This window comes from Cololabis saira, chromosome 8 (assembly GCF_033807715.1).
Source record: "Cololabis saira isolate AMF1-May2022 chromosome 8, fColSai1.1, whole genome shotgun sequence".
NCBI classification, from domain to species: Eukaryota; Metazoa; Chordata; class Actinopteri; order Beloniformes; family Belonidae; genus Cololabis; species Cololabis saira.
Window position 1 is genome coordinate 22,910,096 of NC_084594.1, and position 18,912 is coordinate 22,929,007.

Genomic DNA, 18,912 nt, shown 5'->3' on the forward strand with positions numbered 1-18,912 from the left:
TAAATGATCAGACCAAGTTTCTCCTTTTTCCGCAATCTTTCTAAAATGAGAAGGCTGGAGTGATTTCTTTCTTTCTTTCTTTCTTTCTTTCTTTCTTTCTTTCTTTCTTTCTTTCTTTCTTTCTTTCTTTCTTTCTTTCTTTCTTTCTTTCTTTCTTTCTTTCTTTCTTTCTTTCTTTCTTTCTTTCTTTCTTTCTTTCTTTCTTTCTACGAAATGAGGGCCTTTTTGCCCCCCTAAACGTGCCTTAAAAGTCACCAAATTTTGCACGCAAGCCAGGCCTGGCGAAAAATTTGATATTTAATGGTTTGCATAAATGGGCGTGGCAAAATGGCTCAACAGCGCCCCCTAGAAAACTTTGTGCCTCAAGCCCCACATTACGGTTTGACGTACATGCACGAAAATTGGTACACACCTGTATCATGTCGCAACTTAAAGAAAAGTCTCTTGGCGCCATGGCCGAAACTGAACAGGAAGTCGACCATTTTGAATTCATCGTGTAATTTCGTGTATCGTGAAATTCAGTCTATGAAGTGATTTCTGCTTCTGTGTCTGTTTCCCCTCCCTGAGCCAAAAAATCTGATTCTTCTGAAGATTTCAGTGACCATAAATAATGACATCTGCAGATACTTTCAAATTTTATGGAACCATATGTTATTCTTTCGGCCATGTGATCAGTCACAGACTGCTGACGTCTCATCTATGATTCTGAAGAGTCTCTGGAGTATTTGAAAGTCTTCTTTATTACTTCAGACAACTCCTCCAGTCTCTCCTTACCACTGCCCCAACATTTTTCAAGAGCTACTTGTTTCATATTTTCAACGTATCAAATTCTTTTTCAAAACTATAACATTTCTAAATTTCACCGTTAGATATCAATTAAAAAGAAAATAGTAACGCAACTATTTTGTCTTTAGATTTAGAAAAACATTTATAATCAATTTGAATGATGTCAACAATATTTCCATCCTATATTATAAACTCCATCTAAAAAAATTAGTAAGCTTTCTAAGACGTGTATCTTCTGTTTTTTGGAGTTGCTTCACTTGGCAACATTGTTAAATTGACAGAATTTAAACAAATCCAGATAATGATGCCAGGGATCCACTCAAAAACCTTGGCAGACAGTCGTTGTGTTGTGGTGAGCCACAATCCATTATTGCTTGCAAACACAAATCCTTTGGTTGATTTCTTTTTTCTTTTTTCTTTTTTTTCATACCCAATCCAGACACACTTAGCAGTCACAATTTAATCTATTGATTTAGAATCATCCACGTAACTAGTATACTATATGAACTCTTTGCCTGGGTACCAACTTTTATTTTTTTGATTGTACTGATGGCAAGTAAATCTGTGTCAGCTAAATAAAGGGAAAGAAATTGTAGCCAGTCCGTGTTAGGATGTTCAAGGAGAACCATGTTTAAAAGTAACGCTGTCAATCCACTGCTCCTGTTTGGAGTTATTACAAGACTTGTCTCTATGCTGTCCCAGGTGATGAAGACGTACCACATGTACCACACCGAGAGCCTCAGTGCTGAGAGCAAGCTGAAGGAGGCAGAGAAACAGGAAGAGAAGCATATCGGCAAGGCTAACGACATCAGCACCAGCCTGCTGCGTTACGGTCACGATGAACGTCCACAGCGGCGAAGTTCTGTAAAGAAGATGGAAAAATTAAAGGAAAAGGTCTGTTTTGGTTTGACACACCCACACGTGATTAGGACGTCTGTCCAGAGGCGAATCATCTCTGAATGCATTTGTAATAAAATACTTGGATTTGGCCATTTTTCGGTGTGCAGAAACGGATACTAGAACCGGCTAAATTGTGCTGTGCACTCAGATATATTGACATGTCACATGAGATGAAATCAATTTAATGAAGTAATGCTTTCTTTGAGTACATTAGGAAAACATTGAACATCCTGCATCAACGGGACTTTCTCTTCCCTTTCCCTCCCCAGAGACAAGCCAAGTACTCTGAAAACAAGCTGAAGTGCACGAAGGCCCGAAACGACTATCTTCTCAATCTGGCAGCTACTAATGCCCTCGTGGCCAAATACTACATCCACGATGTCTCAGACATGATAGATGTGAGTGAAATCCAGTCAAAATGATGGCCTGCTCCTTTTTTTCCCCCAGCTTTAACAAAAGATCTTTAATGATTTTGATTTAAAATTGCTACATATTGTCCTCAGTGTTGTGACTTGGGGTATCATGCGAGCCTGGCGCGCTGCATGAGGACGTACCTGTCTGCAGAATATAGTCTGGAAACCTCTCGCCACGAGGGTTTAGACATACTGGAGGGAGCGGTAGACTCCTTGGACATCAGAGGAGACAAGCTGAAGTTCATGGACACACACAGCCAGATCTTCTGTCCACCAGCACGGTTTGACTATCAGCCACACATGGGGGATGAGGTGAGTCCTTCACCAGTAATGTACCAGTCAGTATTAGTTTTCGTTATGTTGGCTTTCCTCTTTGTTAATGATCTTGTTTTGTTTTTTTTGTAATTATTTATATTTCAGGTTTGTCAAGTGAGTGCACAGCAGCCTGTCCAGACAGAGCTCTTAATGCGTTACCACCAGCTGCAGTCTCGCCTCGCCACCTTGAAGATAGAAAACGAAGAGGTGAGAGGTTCTGTGCACACAAATCTGAAGTGTAGACTATGTTAAGAAGTAATTTCAAAATGACACAGGCGCCTTTCAATTCTTTACAGCGCAAGAAATAAACAGATGGATAGGTATGCTGAATTATATACATGGATGATGCAGTAAAAAGAAAAATGTAGTGCCTAACTTAGATGCTGGGCCTTTGCTGGCCACCAAAACAACACTAATGTGATAATGAGAATGTGCATTAATTTTACTAGTGAGTTATAAAAGTTGAGGTTATCTGTGTTGGTATTGGTGAAAACAAGAACTTCATACTGCTGCGTAACTGGTGACACGTCTTTGTTGCTTGCGTTTCAACCATGCCAGGAAATGACTGTTATAACGTTCAACTATCAGTCAAGTGTTACCACATGTTGCAAAACGGAAAGATTATTCAAAGATGCTTATCATCGGAGAGCGTAGCTTGTGTGTTTAAGGTTGGTCATCTGTTATGAACCAAAGTGCACTTTTAAAGTAAAAAAAAGATTAAAAAGGCTATTAGACTCTCCATGTCCTGATGCTTTAAAGCTCTCTAATTAAAATACCCAGCATTTTCTTGTAAGGAGGAAATTGTATACCCTTTTTTCAGAGGTTGACACAATTTCCTGAAGTCTGATTAAAATGTGTATGAGAAGTTTTTCTTACAGACATTGAAAGTACAGCAGATGCAGGATGATGCAGAGTTTGGTAGGAATTAAGATGGAGAGACTGTTATGATCTGGGTCGGTGATGATACTAACTAAAGTCTACTAATCTGAACCGCTTATCGAATGACATATTTTTAGATTTAGGTTGCCCCCAGGTAACAGAGTTGTTTATGTCAGAGTTTTTAACTGTCATATAGCTGGAAAAGCTGGTTTTTAAACATGGTTTCAAAAATACTTTGTGATTATGCAAGCTTAAGCTCATTTGGCAGTCCTCTCTAGAGCCTAGGTGCATTAAAGTATGAACTGACTGCACAGTCTCCTCTCTGGCTAAGACGTGGGTGTGGAACATCCAAGAGTGCCTGAGATTCTGATCTGAGGGCCTGTGATGAATTATACATGCACCACATGTCCATTATGTATGGCAGAGCAAGACCATTTAGCACCTTAAAAACATTCAGGGCTACTTGATGCACAGCTTCACTGGAAGCCAGTGGAGAGCTGCACCTATTGAGGGTAATATCTGCCCTTTTTTTTGGTACTTTTAAGTAGTCTGGCTGCAGCATTTTGGACCGACTGCAAACGAGCAAGAGAAGACTTTTTGATGCAATATAAAGGGCATTACAATAGTCAAGTCTGATTAAAAAGCATATATAAAACTTTCTTAACACACAGTAGCACAAAGTTTATCCCTGTTAAAAATATAAGTTTGGGAGTTGCTTTAAGCTGAAAAAAACATCCCTAAGCAACTGAATTAATGAATGTGTTTCTCAAATTTCTGTTCTGAGTCAAACAGGTTCACTGAAGCAGGTGTTCTTTTAGAACCTTTAGAGTTCAGATCATCTGCATAGCAGGGAAATTATATCCTCTGTCATTTCACCTAGGGGGAGTATGTAAAGGGAGAAAAGTACGCACGTAAGAACAGAGCCTTGTTAAATATTTGCTTGCTTTTTTTTTTTGTTTGTTTTAGGAACTTATTGAGAAGACTATATCGATATAAGAATTATGGGTGTCAAATTAGAGCATTGATTAATTACAGCCATATAGCATGTTATGTTTTTTAATCTCTTAATCTATTTTTAATCTCTAACTTTACTTTTTCTGTTTGCGAGTTGCCTTTATTATGAAATCTGTGTTTTGCAGTGGGCCTCTTGTGCTTGAGTTGTGGGGTTGAAAACAATGGTCAGTCCCACCTTGAAGTGGACATTGATTGACTGTCAGTGTGTTTGGGTGTGTTTAGCATATGCTGGTAGGCTCCCAGTGTAGCTGGACAGGCATGGAGGGGGCGGTAAGTAGCGGAGAATAGAAGTGAGGAGCATGTGAAAGTTGTCGGTCAGTGAATGGGGGATTTACATTTCTAAAACGCCCCGACGGCACCATTAATAAAGGTAGAGGGGTATGTGTTCTTTGTGGAAAGGACTGTGCTTACCACCGAAATAGCTCAGGTTTAGCCACATAAACGCAGAGCACCCAGTCCCGAGCGCAGCCAAAGGGAACGTTAGCAGCAACGATGTTGCCACAGCAACGATGTTGCCACAGCAACGCTCTTCCCCAAACTAGACTAGAGGAGAGCACCCGCGCATGCGCACGACTGCGACCGAGAGGCTGGCGAATGTTCTTGCCAAGTGGAAGTAAATGGCTAGGACTGACTCTGTTCAAGTCTGTTAGAAAATAAATAAATTACTTTGTAAAGCCATTTTTTTTGTTATGCATCAATGTTTTGATCTGCCACAATAATTAATTTAAAGTAATTCATAATAATTAAATAAAACAATGATAAATACAAAGATCACAGAAGTGCAAGTTAAATTCAACGTTGTGAGTTTCCAGATAATCTATTTAAGGTCTCCACAAATTAACAAAATTATTTTTCTTCTTAACAATATATGTTAGTCTCTCCAAAGTGAGACATGACATCAGTTCTTTTGTGCACATTCCAATCGAAGGTTTGTCCATACCTTTCCACAATAGTGCGATTATTTTCCTGGCTTGTAAGAGTCCAAAGTCAATGAGCAGTGATTGCTGCTGAGAGACAACAAAGTTCTGGATATATTCCCAGTAAACATATTTTGGCTTGCAACGGTACTTACATACCAACTATGAGCAATACAATGTAATACACCTTTCCAGAATTGGTTTATCCTTAAGCATTCCCATTAACAATGAATTAGTAGAGTAGTATTCATACTTACTTCTGCCAAACTAATATATTAACAACAAACAACCGGTCTTTATCATATCTTTTAATGTGTCACTGATGTGTGGGTCTGCGTCCATTCTGTCACTGGGAGCAAACCCAGCATGAGTCAACAAGGCGTCTCTGAATCTCGGGCCCACTTAAAGGTCACTGTATGGTATATTACATGAATATGGAAATGCACATTCTTCCTGGTTGCTTGACACGCAGGAACCATAGTGAATCTTCTGTCATAATGCGTCATCCAGTGATAATTGTGAATTAAGCCGTTTACACCGCGTCAAACTGCTGTAAGAATGTCCACTCGCAGTATAATCTGAGTTTATGCTGCTTTGTCGGCTGCGAAATTGCTTGTGACACTTTGGAGATGCAGTTTTATATGGAGTAATTTTACTAATGTGTAATTTGTGACAAAGATATTATAGCTGTGTAAATGATTGAATGTTGAAACAGGGTTTGCTGTCTGCTGTGTGTGACAGGTGAGGAAGACTCTTGATGCCACCATGCAGACCATTCAAGACATGCTCACTGTGGAGGACTTTGATGTCTCAGATGCTTTCCAGCATAGCCAGTCCACAGAGTCGGTCAAATCAGCTTCCTCTGACTCCTATATGAGCAAGGCAAACATTTGTAAGAGGCGAGCCAACCAGCAAGAAACTGAGGGTTTCTACTTTACTGTAAGTACTGAGACAATGCATGTACAGTAAGCTCTATAAACAACATTACAACTAGAAATATATTTGGCTCTAATGTTTTTAATCTATTTGATCTACAGAAATACAAAGAGTACTTGAATGGAAGTAATCTCATTGTCAAGCTGCAGGCTAAGCATGACCTTCTGAAGCAGACGCTTGGAGAAGGTGAGACTGAAAGCTGTTTAACTCTGCTTGATGCACAGCTATTGATATGGAGCATTTATAGCACATTCCTTCTGAACAAATCCTCAGTTTGGCATGAGTTTAAGTTTGAAATCATCAACCTACAACATTTCCCCTACATTTGAAAATATGATAAACTGCCTGAAGGACTAGCTTCTTTTGTTTTTATGTTGCTACTTTAAAACTCATGCAGGCATGTTGCTGGGACTTGTTTGTCTGTCATAGAAATGGTGGCATTGAATTGATTTAAAACAATTTTTCAAAATGAAATTTTGAATCCTTAAATCCGTCCTTCTGATCGGCTTGTGGCACCTCATTTTGAAAAAATAAAAATACAACGTCCAATAGGCAACTAGATAGTCCCTAAGATATGTGTTTTTGTCCAATTAATGTTTCATGTACCACTCTTCATTTTTACCTTCTTATGCAAATATGTTTATAAATGGTCACTCTTGGATCCAAAAGGTCAAGTCAGTGATGAATAAACATTAAACTAAATGCTTCAAAAGTGTTTTTTGTAAGTGTTCTTGTATAAATCTCCTGAAGTTATATATCCTTCATATTTAATAAAAATTAACCCCATCCAGAAGTTAGAGAAAATTCAATATATTTTTCTGTGTTCATTAGTTTTTTAAATTTAAACAGTGACTACGTTTACATGCAGTTAAAATTCGAATTATTGCTAATATTCCGGTTACTGAAACATTCGGAATATTCCGTTTACATTCGTGAGCAAACAGGGTTATCCCCGTATACATGGTAATTAATCATTTGGGATATCTCCATCAAACAAGCGACGCGCGGAGAACATCATGACGCAATTCCCGTCATTTCCGCTTCTTCTTTCTGTATCCAAATTCAAAACAACAACAATAACAGCAGCACGGCGGATAATCGGACCCGCTGGTACCGTTTTGTTTCTTGGTCCTGTAGTACGCCTTTTTCAGCATATTCCAGCGGTGCTTGATCTGGTCTGGCGTTCGTACAAATCCTGCTTCGCACAACTTTTCGCTCACCTTTTTGTAAATCTCGCTATCGCGTACTTTCTACCGTCTACAAATTACAAAATGTTCATATCTTTCATTACATTTATGAAGTGATTAGTCTCCTCCTGGTCTTGCGTTTCGCCATGTTCATAAGAACTTCCTGGACTCAAAAGACCAAGATTCCTTGTGAAAAGAACACGCGCAGAAAACAAATTCCTGTTCCTTTTGATGGGGATATCCCGTTAGGCGTTTACATGACCAAATATTCGGGTTAGAAAAGGAGTAACCCAGGGGTCATATTCAGGTTTTTAAAAACCGGAATATGAGCAAATTCCAGTTATTCAAAGGGGTTATTGGTGTTTACATGGCCATGCAAAACCGGGTTATTGCTAATATTCCGGTTTTAAAAGGGTTATTGACCGCATGTATTGTAAACGCAGTCAGTGCTAGTGTTTGCTTTAACTTTAAAACAATGTCTCTGACATGCGCAAGAATTGTTTATAGCTACATGTATTGCACACCCAGTGTGCTCTTAGAGCAAATATTTCTGATTTACTGATTTAAAAATGAGTAAATGTGATTGTGTACAGTGTGCGTGTGTGGTAATGTGCCACGAGTATCATGAAATCATCCCTCGGTATAAATAAGCTCCCACAGCCTCCCTCTCTAGTTGCCCTTAGTTACATTTTCCACATTGTACAGAGTAGACAGGCCGTCCCCTTCTGGGGCTCTTGTGCCGTTTCTAGGGCGACCACTGAATGAGTCCTGCCTGGCGGTGAGTCAGATGCAACTACGATGTTCACCCCATTCAGTTTGGCTGAATAGATGTGTCCCCCCTTGCCTTTTTTTTCTTCCCCATAACACCCTTTCCTGTCTCCATCTGCCAGTCTTGTATGTTCAGATAGCGCTCATCCGTGCTACTAACTCCTGGGATCGCTAACTAGGGTATTCTAATTTAAGCTCTTATTTTTTTGTGCCTTTTGCTTTTAGGGGAGAGGGCTGATTATGGAACAACAAGGTAAGATGTCCAGTGACAAAAGGATGAATGAGCTAGTTGATGATGTGTAAAATATTTCCCGTGTCTGAGACTTCATTGTAGGCATACGGTTGATCTTGAGAGAATGGATGGGAATAGACGTTGCAACATTTGTCCAATGGAAAACTATAGATTTTATTAAAATTAGACATTCAAAATCATGTTTATATTTTTCTCTGAAAACATGTTTGAGGAGACATGAAACACCAATAAGATGGATACTATCCTGCAAAAACTTTGAAATGAATCCAATATTTTACTTTTTTGTCTTTTCTACGAATGTCAGAAATGGAAACGCTTTAAAGTGACCACCCTTTTTAATCTACAAGGAATATTTGTTTTTCTTATTAGAGACAATAAAGTAGTCAAAAAAGTAGACTATTAATCAAGACTATTTCACTGTTCTGTGTCATCATGCAGTCTACAAATACAGATTGTATGCAGTATTTATGTGTCGATTTCGAATGTTACAGTCATGCCTGTTGTATCGTTATTTCTATTTACCATGTACCAACCCTACACCCCCCACCATTTCCCCAGGCCCCCCACTCTTCCCCCTAAGCCCCAGAGAATGCGGAAGTGTAGACCTCAGTCCATTTTTAACCGTAAGCTGTTTAACGGCAATATGGAGGCCTTCATTCAGGTACTGGCCCATCTGTGCCCTTTGTCTCTACATGAGTTCAACTGTCTCACTAGCAGTCCTTGGGGTACCTTTCGCCTGGGACCACTCTCAAACTCACCCTTTCTTCTTGCTAAATACCCTGTCTTCATAGTCTTCCTCTTTAGGAGGGATAGGATGGTGGAAACTAGTCATATGTGGTGTGGAGTAGCTTTTATTTTCATTTTCAAAAGCTCTCTTGCAAGGTGTGCTTTGACATTCCAACTCTTTTGAGTCCCCCAGCTTTCAGAGACTAAGTTAATTTTACTTTATGTATGGCTTACAAATAAACAGTTGGCCGCAGCCAAGCAAGGCAAGTTCCCACAATACATTCATTCAATATCGATAAGTCGGATACATGCATATGTATAGATGCACACATAAATACATGCATGTATACCTGCGTGCGTGCGTGCGTGCATGCATGTGTGTACGCATACATATATGCATAAAAAAGTAAATTAATACAAAATAGAAAATAATTAATTAATTAATATATCACTTCATTTAAAATGTTGTTAATAGTTGATATCTTGGTTACATTCTGCCTTAAATGGGGAATTTCTTTCACTTTTATCCCTGAAAAATGTACCTAATGTATACTCAACCCAGTCAAAGTGTGACAAAGTATAATGGCTACATTGGTCCACAACATACAGTATAGGAATTCAGGTTACAGAGTATTTTCTTTACTCCACTCTCTGTAAAAAAGAATTACATCACTGTGTCTCCATGCGTTTTGGCTCACACTCGGTGTCTCACTAGGATCTTAACTCTTTTTGCGTCCTCTGCACATTGGACAAACATTAGATTTGGCCACAGATGCTTATAAGGATGGTGGAATGTGCTACTCTGTGGATGTCCATGCAAGACACCAGATGTTCAAGACTGTTTCTGCAAAATATTTTAAACAGTCCTTTCACTTTTCTACTAACATACAGAGGAATGCACAAGTTAAGTGCTTAAACATTTTAGCATTCGTGAATCAGGATTTCCTCAGTGGCTCCACTATGTTGTTTTTCACAAAATAACAACTTCAGGACAAAAAGACATCTCAGAATAAGTAACAATGGATTGTGGCACTGTTACATTTTGGAGATGTGGACATACGTTTGAGACACGCGTATCTTTTCCGTGTATTCTGGTGAAACTACGCAGTAAATCCCTCACCCTCGTGTATTTGGGGTAGTACCCTTCCTCCCACCCCCTTCACCCTGAGGCCATGTTCTCGTGTTTCATGCCTCACAAGGCACTGATGCTTCAGGTCTCCTCACAGGCTAGACCTTGTCTTTCTCTCTTTGTCTCTGTAAGATCTGTCTCTCCCACTAACCTGTTGTGGTTGTTGTCGCCTCTCTTCCTTTGTCTACGTGCCTTACTGCTCTCTGCCCAGGGGAAGACGGAATGTCCGTGCCAGGAGTCAGGTACTCTGTCTTATAGCCAGGCGGGATCGTCACACTTCGTTCAGTATGCTAACCAACATTTCTGTGCCTCTGTCCTGTTGGCGTTTCTGTAAAAAAACACAACATTAATGGTACTGTACTTCCCGGTTGTGCTAACACTAGTATGACTTTATGGACCATTTCTGTTGTGTACAGTTAACATTGGTTATGTAAGCATTAATTTTATTAACAATGTCCTCTCAATCCTTTGGGAAGTTCTTCCATACGCTTCTAATAATAACACCTTACTAGCATGGCTGTGTTTGTCTTTTATTACTTTCTTTTTTTGTTTTTGTTTGTTTGTTTGTTTGTTTGTTGTGTTTACAATTATTATGATCTGATTCTGCAGGATTCAGGACAGACAATACCAGTGGTGGTTGAGAGCTGCGTTCGGTACATCAATCTGTATGGTGTGTACCGATTTTTACAAACTCCTCCTTTCTTTTTGGTGAATAAGTCTTCAAGCTGAGATGTTTTGGCAGAAATTCATGTCTTGTCCTTCATAATATTATCCAAAGGTTGCGCTAAAACAGTTCAGAGGCAGTGTATTCTGGAAAATAAAATTACTATCAGCCTCGACTTTGGGCATTGAATGCACAAGAAACTGTGGAGCATACATAAAGGAAAGAACAAAAATAGTACCGTATTTTCTGGACTATAAGCCGCTACTTTTTTCATAGGTTTTGAACCATGCGGCTTATACAAAGGTGCGGCTATTCTGTGGATTTTTCTTCCACCGCTAGGGGGAGCGCTAACTGGAATTAGAATAAAAACTAAGACAAAATAAATGCAAGGAAGAATACGCTACTTCTTCTTTAGCAGATAGAAGTAGAAGCAGATTTCAAACAGATAAATAGATAAATAAATACCGGTTATTTTCTCTTGGTTCTGTCCTGTTTTAATCAGCAAAGTCGCTGCCGTGTTAAAATACACTGTTAGGAAAGATCTATTTAGGTACAAACATGTACATCATTTACAGTTCAAAATCATTCTGTACATGTAGTAAATATCTAATCTAACAACATAAATATCTGCGTTTTGCATATCTTTTTTTTTTAAATAGAGCGTGTGCGGCTTATATACAGGTGCGGCTTGTATATCTTTTTTTTATTACTTTTTTAAAAATAGAGCGGATGCGGCTTATATACAGGTGCGGCCTATAGTCCAGAAAATACAGTATATGTTCTTTAGGTTACGTATTTATATATAAAAAAAATTCCATCAAAATTCACAGATACAAAGTTACACAAACAACTGGCCCACTTAAAGGGCTCTCATAATTAAAAGAAGGAAACAATATTAATTTTACATTTATTTGATCTGGTGGTGATTAGCATTTATTCTTTAAAAAAAACCCCATCTATTTTAATTTGTTTTATTCACAACCATTTCATGAACAAAAAAAAAATCCAACTTAATGGACAACCGTTTATATGCAAATGCCAACGCAATAATTAATGTAAAAAATGTTTCCTCTGTAGATCATTTTAATCTTGCAGAAGAATTTTTCAGATGTGCTAATTGCTAATAAAAGCATTTTTGTTGAATTCTTACAAAAATATTAATGTGACTTACAATTTAATTTGATTAAACTTTAAAACAATGGGCTAAACATAAGAGAACAATTTATGAGTAAAAAAATGTCTTAATGACCAACTAGTCAAGAACTTTGTGAACAAGGAGCAACTTTGATTGATTTCTGTGTTACTGCTGTAATGTCTTTCATATCCAGTCTTTTATCTGTTAGAACACTGCACCCACTCAGACCTTACTTTTATTTGTGAGGATGATTTCTACTTGCTTTTGTATTTGCTTACGATCTTGAAGTCTGTTTCATTAGCTGTTTGGTTATATGGTTTAAATCACTAAATATGCCCATTAGCGCAGCAGAACAGCAGCTGGTATCTTTTTTAATGCCAGTGTACTTTTCATTGCTGCTTTTCTCTCTGCCTTACTTCAGCAAGTTTCTCTGTCCACAGGGCTTCAGCAGCAAGGTATATTTCGGGTTCCAGGATCACAGGTCGAAGTCAATGATATTAAGAACGCATTTGAAAGAGGTTAGTCCCGGGCTACCTAGCCATCTACTCTTGATTGATTTTAAATTGCATTCTGCCCACCTGAAAAGCCACAGCTGCTTTTGCACTTTAGGGCTCTAAAGTGCCAACAAAGAGCCAAATGTGTGACATGCATGGCTTTAATGGACATATAAACCACTTAATGCATAAAACATAAGAGCCACAAATGTAACTGCATGTCCAAATGCAAGCAAAAAGTAGTATGTATGTAATGAATGAGTAATGAGTGGACTAAGAGTCTGGTCAATCTGCAGGAGAGGACCCACTGATGGATGATCAGGCTGATCATGACATCAACTCCGTGGCAGGCGTCCTTAAGCTCTACTTCCGTGGCCTGGAAAACCCACTGTTCCCTAAAGAGCATTTCCTCGAGATCATATCCACCACCAGTGAGACATTACAGAAAAACAATGTGTGAAATATATTTTAGTGTTTTTTCAGTGCACTTCTTGCAACATCTTTTTCTTCTTCTTCTTTTCAGAAATGGACTCTCTCGCTGAAAGAGCTCATCATATCCAGAAGATAATTGCGACTCTTCAGCGGCCGGTCATCATCGTCATGAGATATCTGTTTGCCTTTTTAAACCAGTAAGTCTCATCGCAACAGAATTAAAAAAGGTTGCAATGTCGATGCTGCGATACTTATCGCCTCTGTCCCTCCTAGTCTTTCTCAGTATAGTGATGAGAACATGATGGACCCCTACAACCTGGCTATCTGCTTTGGCCCGACACTGATGCCCATACCAGATGAGCAAGATCCTGTGTCCTGCCAAGCACATGTCAATGAGGTCATTAAGACAATTATCATCCAGCATGAGGCCATCTTCCCAACCCTGCGAGAGCTGGAGGGACCAGTTTATGAAAAGTGCATGGCAGGAGGGGAAGAATACTGGTGAGTTTGAGGAAACCTGTCCAAAATGTGCCATCGTACAGTTTGAACATGTTTTCCAGCTGTTCCTGTTTGCAGCAGATGGAGAAGTCTCAGTCAGTTAAGGACATGTTGTCTTTAGTGCCAATTAGGTCTTAATTCTGTGTTGAGTGACAGTACTAAGCAGGAGTTTATTTATTTGTTTAACCATATTTCTTATCTTATGCCTTAATATTTAAACAACATTCATATCTTTAATAGTTCATGTCTCAAATTAGTTCACTGCAGAAATAAAAAAAATAAAAAAACACCTTTTACTTGTTAATTTTGGTTCTTAACTTGATGTATCCAACTGTTTAACAATTTGGATGTAAAATATGGCTCTGAATCTAGCTTTTTATTTAGGATACGTTTAGGGTTTCGTCTCCATTTGTTTTATTTCATTTTGTACATAAAACAGAAACATTAATTCAAACTGCATGCATCAGATTTGTTCTTCAAGTCCAGCCTAAAGGATTGTCAAATGGACTATCGGATGGACAGATGTATGTGTGTGTTGCTGATGTGCCAATAAGGTGTCAGTAACTACATATCTGCAATTGTGCTTTCCGTGACACGAGACGTCTCTTGATAGGTCGATCGCAAAAAAAGAAATTTGTCCATGGAGGCTGAAGGAGGAACTGAGTGAAACTAATAACCTAAAACTAATTTATGTAGAGATTTTATATTAAAACAAAAATGACTGGATTCATGAAGTTTTTTTTCCACCTTTTTATTAATCAATTAATTTTTTTCATTCTTGCTTTTCTGTGCAGTGAAAGCCCTCACAGTGAGCCAGGAGCGCTTGATGAGATAGACAATGGCACTGGACCGAACACGAGTGACGAAGGTGAGCCTCAAAATAGTCATCCACGGACCAGATCGCACCTGTGGCTTTTGGAGCTTACAGGGGGGAAATAATTGGCTTTTAAATTAGATTCCGTCATATTCTTTGTGTTACAGAGTTGGAGCAGATTGAGGCCATCGCCAAATTTGACTACGTGGGCCGAAGTCAAAGGGAGCTGTCCTTTAAGAAAGGAGCCTCCCTGCTGCTTTACCTGCGAGCTTCTGAGGACTGGTGGGAGGGTAGACACAACGGTGTGGATGGGCTCATCCCACACCAGTACATAGTGGTGCAAGACATGTAAGTATGATTGAATTAAATGATAAGCCATTTTATCCATTCAGGCAGCCTGTATTTTGTTCATGGTCACATGTGACTATTAGGAGTTTAAGGAGAGATCACAAAGAGAGACACAAGCCATTAATCAAGAGTCATCACTAGGGATGGGCGGTATGGACTAAAAAATGTATCACGATAATTTCTGGCATTTATCCCGATAATGATAAAAATGACGATGAAAAAAATATCAATTGACAATGACAAAAACGTCATCAACGGGAATTTATCCTTCTTTCTTTCTTTCTTTCTTTCTTTCTTTCTTTCTTTCTTTCTTTCTTTCTTTCTTTCTTTCTTTCTTTCTTTCTTTCTTTCTTTCTTTCTTTCTGGCTCATTTCTTTCCTTCCTTCCTTCTTCCCTTCCGCTTTTCTCCCATCCTTCCTCCTTTCCTTGTTTTCTCCCTTCCTTCTCCCCTTTCCTTCCTTCCTTCCTTCCTTCCTTCCTTCCTTCCTTCCTTCCTTCCTTCCTTCCTTCCTTCCTTCCTTCCTTCCTTCCTTCCTTCCTTCCTTCCTTCCTTCCTTCCTTCCTTCCTTCCTTCCTTCCTTCCTTCCTTCCTTCCTTCCTCCCTTCCTTCCTTCCTTCCCGTACGTTGTGTGTGGATTTAACGCAGAACCATAAATCAGCTTTACACAAAAACATCATCAACGGGAATTTATCGTTTTTACTGCAAGATGACAAATTCTTATCGCGAGGAATTTTTTTGACGGTATATCGTGAACGGTAAAATATCGCCCATTCCTAGTCATCACTGCTTTATGTCTATCAGGGATGATGCATTCTCAGACAGCATTCAGAGGACCGACAGCGAGACCAGCAGCGGACCGCACCACAACGAAAGAAGCTCTTCCAGGAATGAGCATCAGTCCCCTTGTGAGCACACATCTGAGAGCCGTTTTGGAGCAGCGCTAGGAAGGTGAGGTGTACTAAGACTAAAACACGTATTCAGAGCCAAGAAATTAGCTTTTATTCCAGGTGTGAATCTAATTTCTTAACTTCTCTTAGGGTGAGGGTGCGGTCAGATGGAGCTGTAGTCCCACGTCACAGGAATGGTGAGGACAGTCTCAGCCCCACCAGAGCCGCCGATCAGCCCCCCAGGGTGATGCCTCGACCCTGCAGCCCACACAAAGTAGCTCTCAGTCGGCTCCAGGCAGACAGTCCGGAGAAGCGGCGTCTCACCACGTTCGGCAGCGCTGGCTGCATCAGCCACCCCGACAGGAAGGCTTTTGTCGATAGCCACTCCCAACGATCGTCTCCAAGCACCATTCGGCATGGAAGTTTAGGGGACCACAAAGCTCTGGAGGCCGAGGCACTCGCTGAGGTGAGTATTGTGTCTAGTTGGTCTGTTACTACACATCAGGAATATAATTCCACCTTGCGTGGCTGTTTTGATCCGCGTTTCCAAATGTCAAATCTGATCTAAAATGTTTTTCCCTCTTTGTTTGTTTGTCAGGACATAGAAAAAACAATGAATACAGCTCTGCACGAACTGCGTGAGCTTGAGAGGCAGAATGTAGCCAAACACGCTCCCGATGTCGTTCTCGACACTTTGGAGCCCCTCAAACACCCCGGCGGAGCCCAGGATATGTCGGCTAGCCCTCTGCACACCATGGTGATCCGAGACCCAGATGCAGTCCAGCGACGTAGCAGCAGCAGCTCCTCCTCGGAGACCATGACCACCTTTAAACCCTCTCTGTCAGGGCGTAGACCGAGTGCACCTTTAAGGCCTCCGCCCGTCAGACCTGTCCGGCCGGCCCCTGTGATTGGACAGGGACCGCATCGCTCCAGCAGCTCTAGTTCCTCTGGCCTGGGCAGCCCAGGCATCACCCCCACTGAACGGATGTTTCCCAAAGCGCCCTCCCCATCACTATCCACTTCCTCCTCCTCTTCCGACAAACAAGGTAATATGTAGCTCCCATCAGTCAGCAGCCAACGAGCTGAAGACTACTGCGGGAACTGACTGACTGTGATTACCATCGCACCTTTACACGTCCTGTTAATTGGAAAACAAACAGAAACATCCGGGGCCTGATGCATAAAACCGTGTGCATTCATAAAGGCAGAAATGTGTTTTTGCCAGATTTATAGACTTGTGCGTGTATCTGTTTTATATGTTTTATAAATTGTGGTGAAATTGTAAGCATGTGCACAAACTTGGAATTTCTACTCACATCTTTAGTCATGAACGGATGTCAACACTCCCTAATTTAACATTTGCATATAAAAACATAATCCCCAGCACAGTTTTATAGGCATGACGATGGCAGCAAATTGAAGTAAATGTGAATTTTATTTAGTGATCTTCACTTTGGAATCATGACTGGAGGAGGTCCAGAACAAAGGTTGCTGCAGAGATACAAAAAAGAAAAAGGAACCCTAAAAAGCAAACTAATAAAACTCACTCCCTAAATACTTGTTTGATAATGTTGAATTAGCAAGGTCTTCCACCACCACCACAGCGTCATCTTTGTGCATTTTCTATATCTACAGATGCAACAACTTTGAAGCCACATTTAAATGAGTGCATGTAATTAAAAACAAAAAACTATATCAAACAAAAGCCTTTATTCTATGAAAAAGCAAGAACCTTTATTTCATTTTATCATCAATTCTTATTCCTTTTGTTTCATTGAAACTTCATCATACAAGGCTGAAATCTGTATACAGGGTCTGAGGAATAAGTGAGGTGCGCACGTTCTCACAACACGGTTTCCTACAATAAATGCCAGTTTTTATAACAATCAGTTTATGTGGAAGAAATAGTGTGTGCAGCGGTTTTTGTGCACACATCATTTATGCATCTGGCCCCTGGTCTCGTCTCTGAAAAAAAAAAAGTATATATATATATATATATATATATATATATATATTAATACTACTCATTTTCTACAGAGTCAGGCGGTCGCCCAATTCCTGCTACAAACGTTTCCACGCTTGCTGGGTCTAATTCAATGTACTTCAGTGAGATATATATATATATAAAATATAGTTTTATAGACTGCCTCCACGCTGAATAACCATGCTGGAATGAAGATATGCACTGGAAAATATTTCTGTCCACTGAAATATGATAATGAAAGATCTTATTGAAATGTTATTAGACTGCAAAGATGCTATGAGAACGCGCTGCGTTTCTGGATTCCGGCTCCATTATCATGCAAAACTTAAGGGAATATTTCACCACTTTTCACTCAGACATCCGGTCTGAGCCGGTGGTGCAGATTGTCTCGTGTTACAATAATTCCTCTAGCACCATTTATATTGGCAGTTTCGGTTTTTTTTCAGACTGAGACCACTTCTTAAGTATCACTTTATAGGCAGACAGACAACATGGCTGATAGGTGAAAACAATGTGTATTGTTGTAGTGGCCTCAAGCTGTAGTTGTTCTGATAGATGCTTGCTCCAAAGAAACAAAAAAACATTACATTTACATCGACTTGAGCCTCAAGCCATAGCAGGTGTTTCTTTGAAATGTGCTATACAATATTAAGACATTCTATGCATTGTGAGCTAAAACAAAGTGGAGATCTTCTCCAACTGTAATTGTTAAATGTAAGATATTAAGCAAATATTCCAGTTCTGGTGAAACTCGTGCCCAAGTGGGTACTGGTTGTTGGCTCCTAGCAGCTTATCGTGCTGCTTAAATCGGGTGAGGATGCAGCCGCTGAGAGGGCAGACAGCATCTTTTAAGCCTCTCTGGATCAAGACTGTTACAAACACACTGTGGTTCTAAATCAGTAATGTTCAGTCTCTTTTTTTTTTTTTTTGTGTTTGTCCTGGGAAGCCGTTTGGAGAGCTAGTTTTTCTTTCTGCTTATATAAAATTACAAAAGGTTATCCACATTAACAAAATGTCCTCTTTCTTCATCCTTAATTCTCAGAATGTACCAGAAGGTGGCGCAATACACCACACTATTGTTACATTGAATACATGGAGGATTGTTGATCACTACCTGTAACTAACAAAGGCAATTAAAGATTAAAGCATTCATATAATAATATTGTCATCTCTGGAATAGAAGGTGGAGATATTGTCTGAGAAAGCAACTAAGACACTGACGTAGATTGATTGAATGAGGTGATTATAAACACTGCAGGGAACTGTGCTGCATTTGTTGCTTCTGCATCGTCATTATTCTGAAGTTGTACTCAAAAAAATAATACAAAACATCTTGAAACAAGCTTCTCTAGACCTGTTTACATTCCACATGGCCACTGCCGGCTGGGTGGATGTTCAGCTGATCATTTTGTTTACTGTTGATGATATTTGT

At 39.7% G+C, this 18,912-nt stretch overlaps 1 protein-coding gene across 2 annotated transcripts in view; it reads left to right on the forward strand.

Annotated features, from left to right (window-relative positions):
- LOC133448601 (SLIT-ROBO Rho GTPase-activating protein 3-like) overlaps positions 1 to 16,996 on the forward strand; it is a 32,499-nt gene extending 15,503 nt beyond the window's left edge. The window contains exons 5-22 of one of the 2 annotated variants that reach the window (XM_061727285.1): positions 1,489 to 1,680; positions 1,956 to 2,084; positions 2,190 to 2,411; positions 2,520 to 2,621; positions 5,966 to 6,163; positions 6,262 to 6,346; positions 8,341 to 8,368; positions 8,927 to 9,029; positions 10,833 to 10,893; positions 12,463 to 12,540; positions 12,813 to 12,947; positions 13,040 to 13,145; positions 13,222 to 13,449; positions 14,241 to 14,314; positions 14,428 to 14,608; positions 15,411 to 15,557; positions 15,647 to 15,962; positions 16,095 to 16,996. In XM_061727285.1, the coding sequence (XP_061583269.1) occupies positions 1,489 to 1,680; positions 1,956 to 2,084; positions 2,190 to 2,411; positions 2,520 to 2,621; positions 5,966 to 6,163; positions 6,262 to 6,346; positions 8,341 to 8,368; positions 8,927 to 9,029; positions 10,833 to 10,893; positions 12,463 to 12,540; positions 12,813 to 12,947; positions 13,040 to 13,145; positions 13,222 to 13,449; positions 14,241 to 14,314; positions 14,428 to 14,608; positions 15,411 to 15,557; positions 15,647 to 15,962; positions 16,095 to 16,553 (2,844 nt within the window). In that variant the 3' untranslated portion in view covers positions 16,554 to 16,996. Of the gene's footprint in view, positions 1 to 1,488; positions 1,681 to 1,955; positions 2,085 to 2,189; positions 2,412 to 2,519; positions 2,622 to 5,965; positions 6,164 to 6,261; positions 6,347 to 8,340; positions 8,369 to 8,926; positions 9,030 to 10,434; positions 10,466 to 10,832; positions 10,894 to 12,462; positions 12,541 to 12,812; positions 12,948 to 13,039; positions 13,146 to 13,221; positions 13,450 to 14,240; positions 14,315 to 14,427; positions 14,609 to 15,410; positions 15,558 to 15,646; positions 15,963 to 16,094 lie in introns of both variants that reach the window. The other variant, XM_061727286.1, reaches the window with a different exon arrangement.
- Positions 16,997 to 18,912: the final 1,916 nt, after the last annotated feature.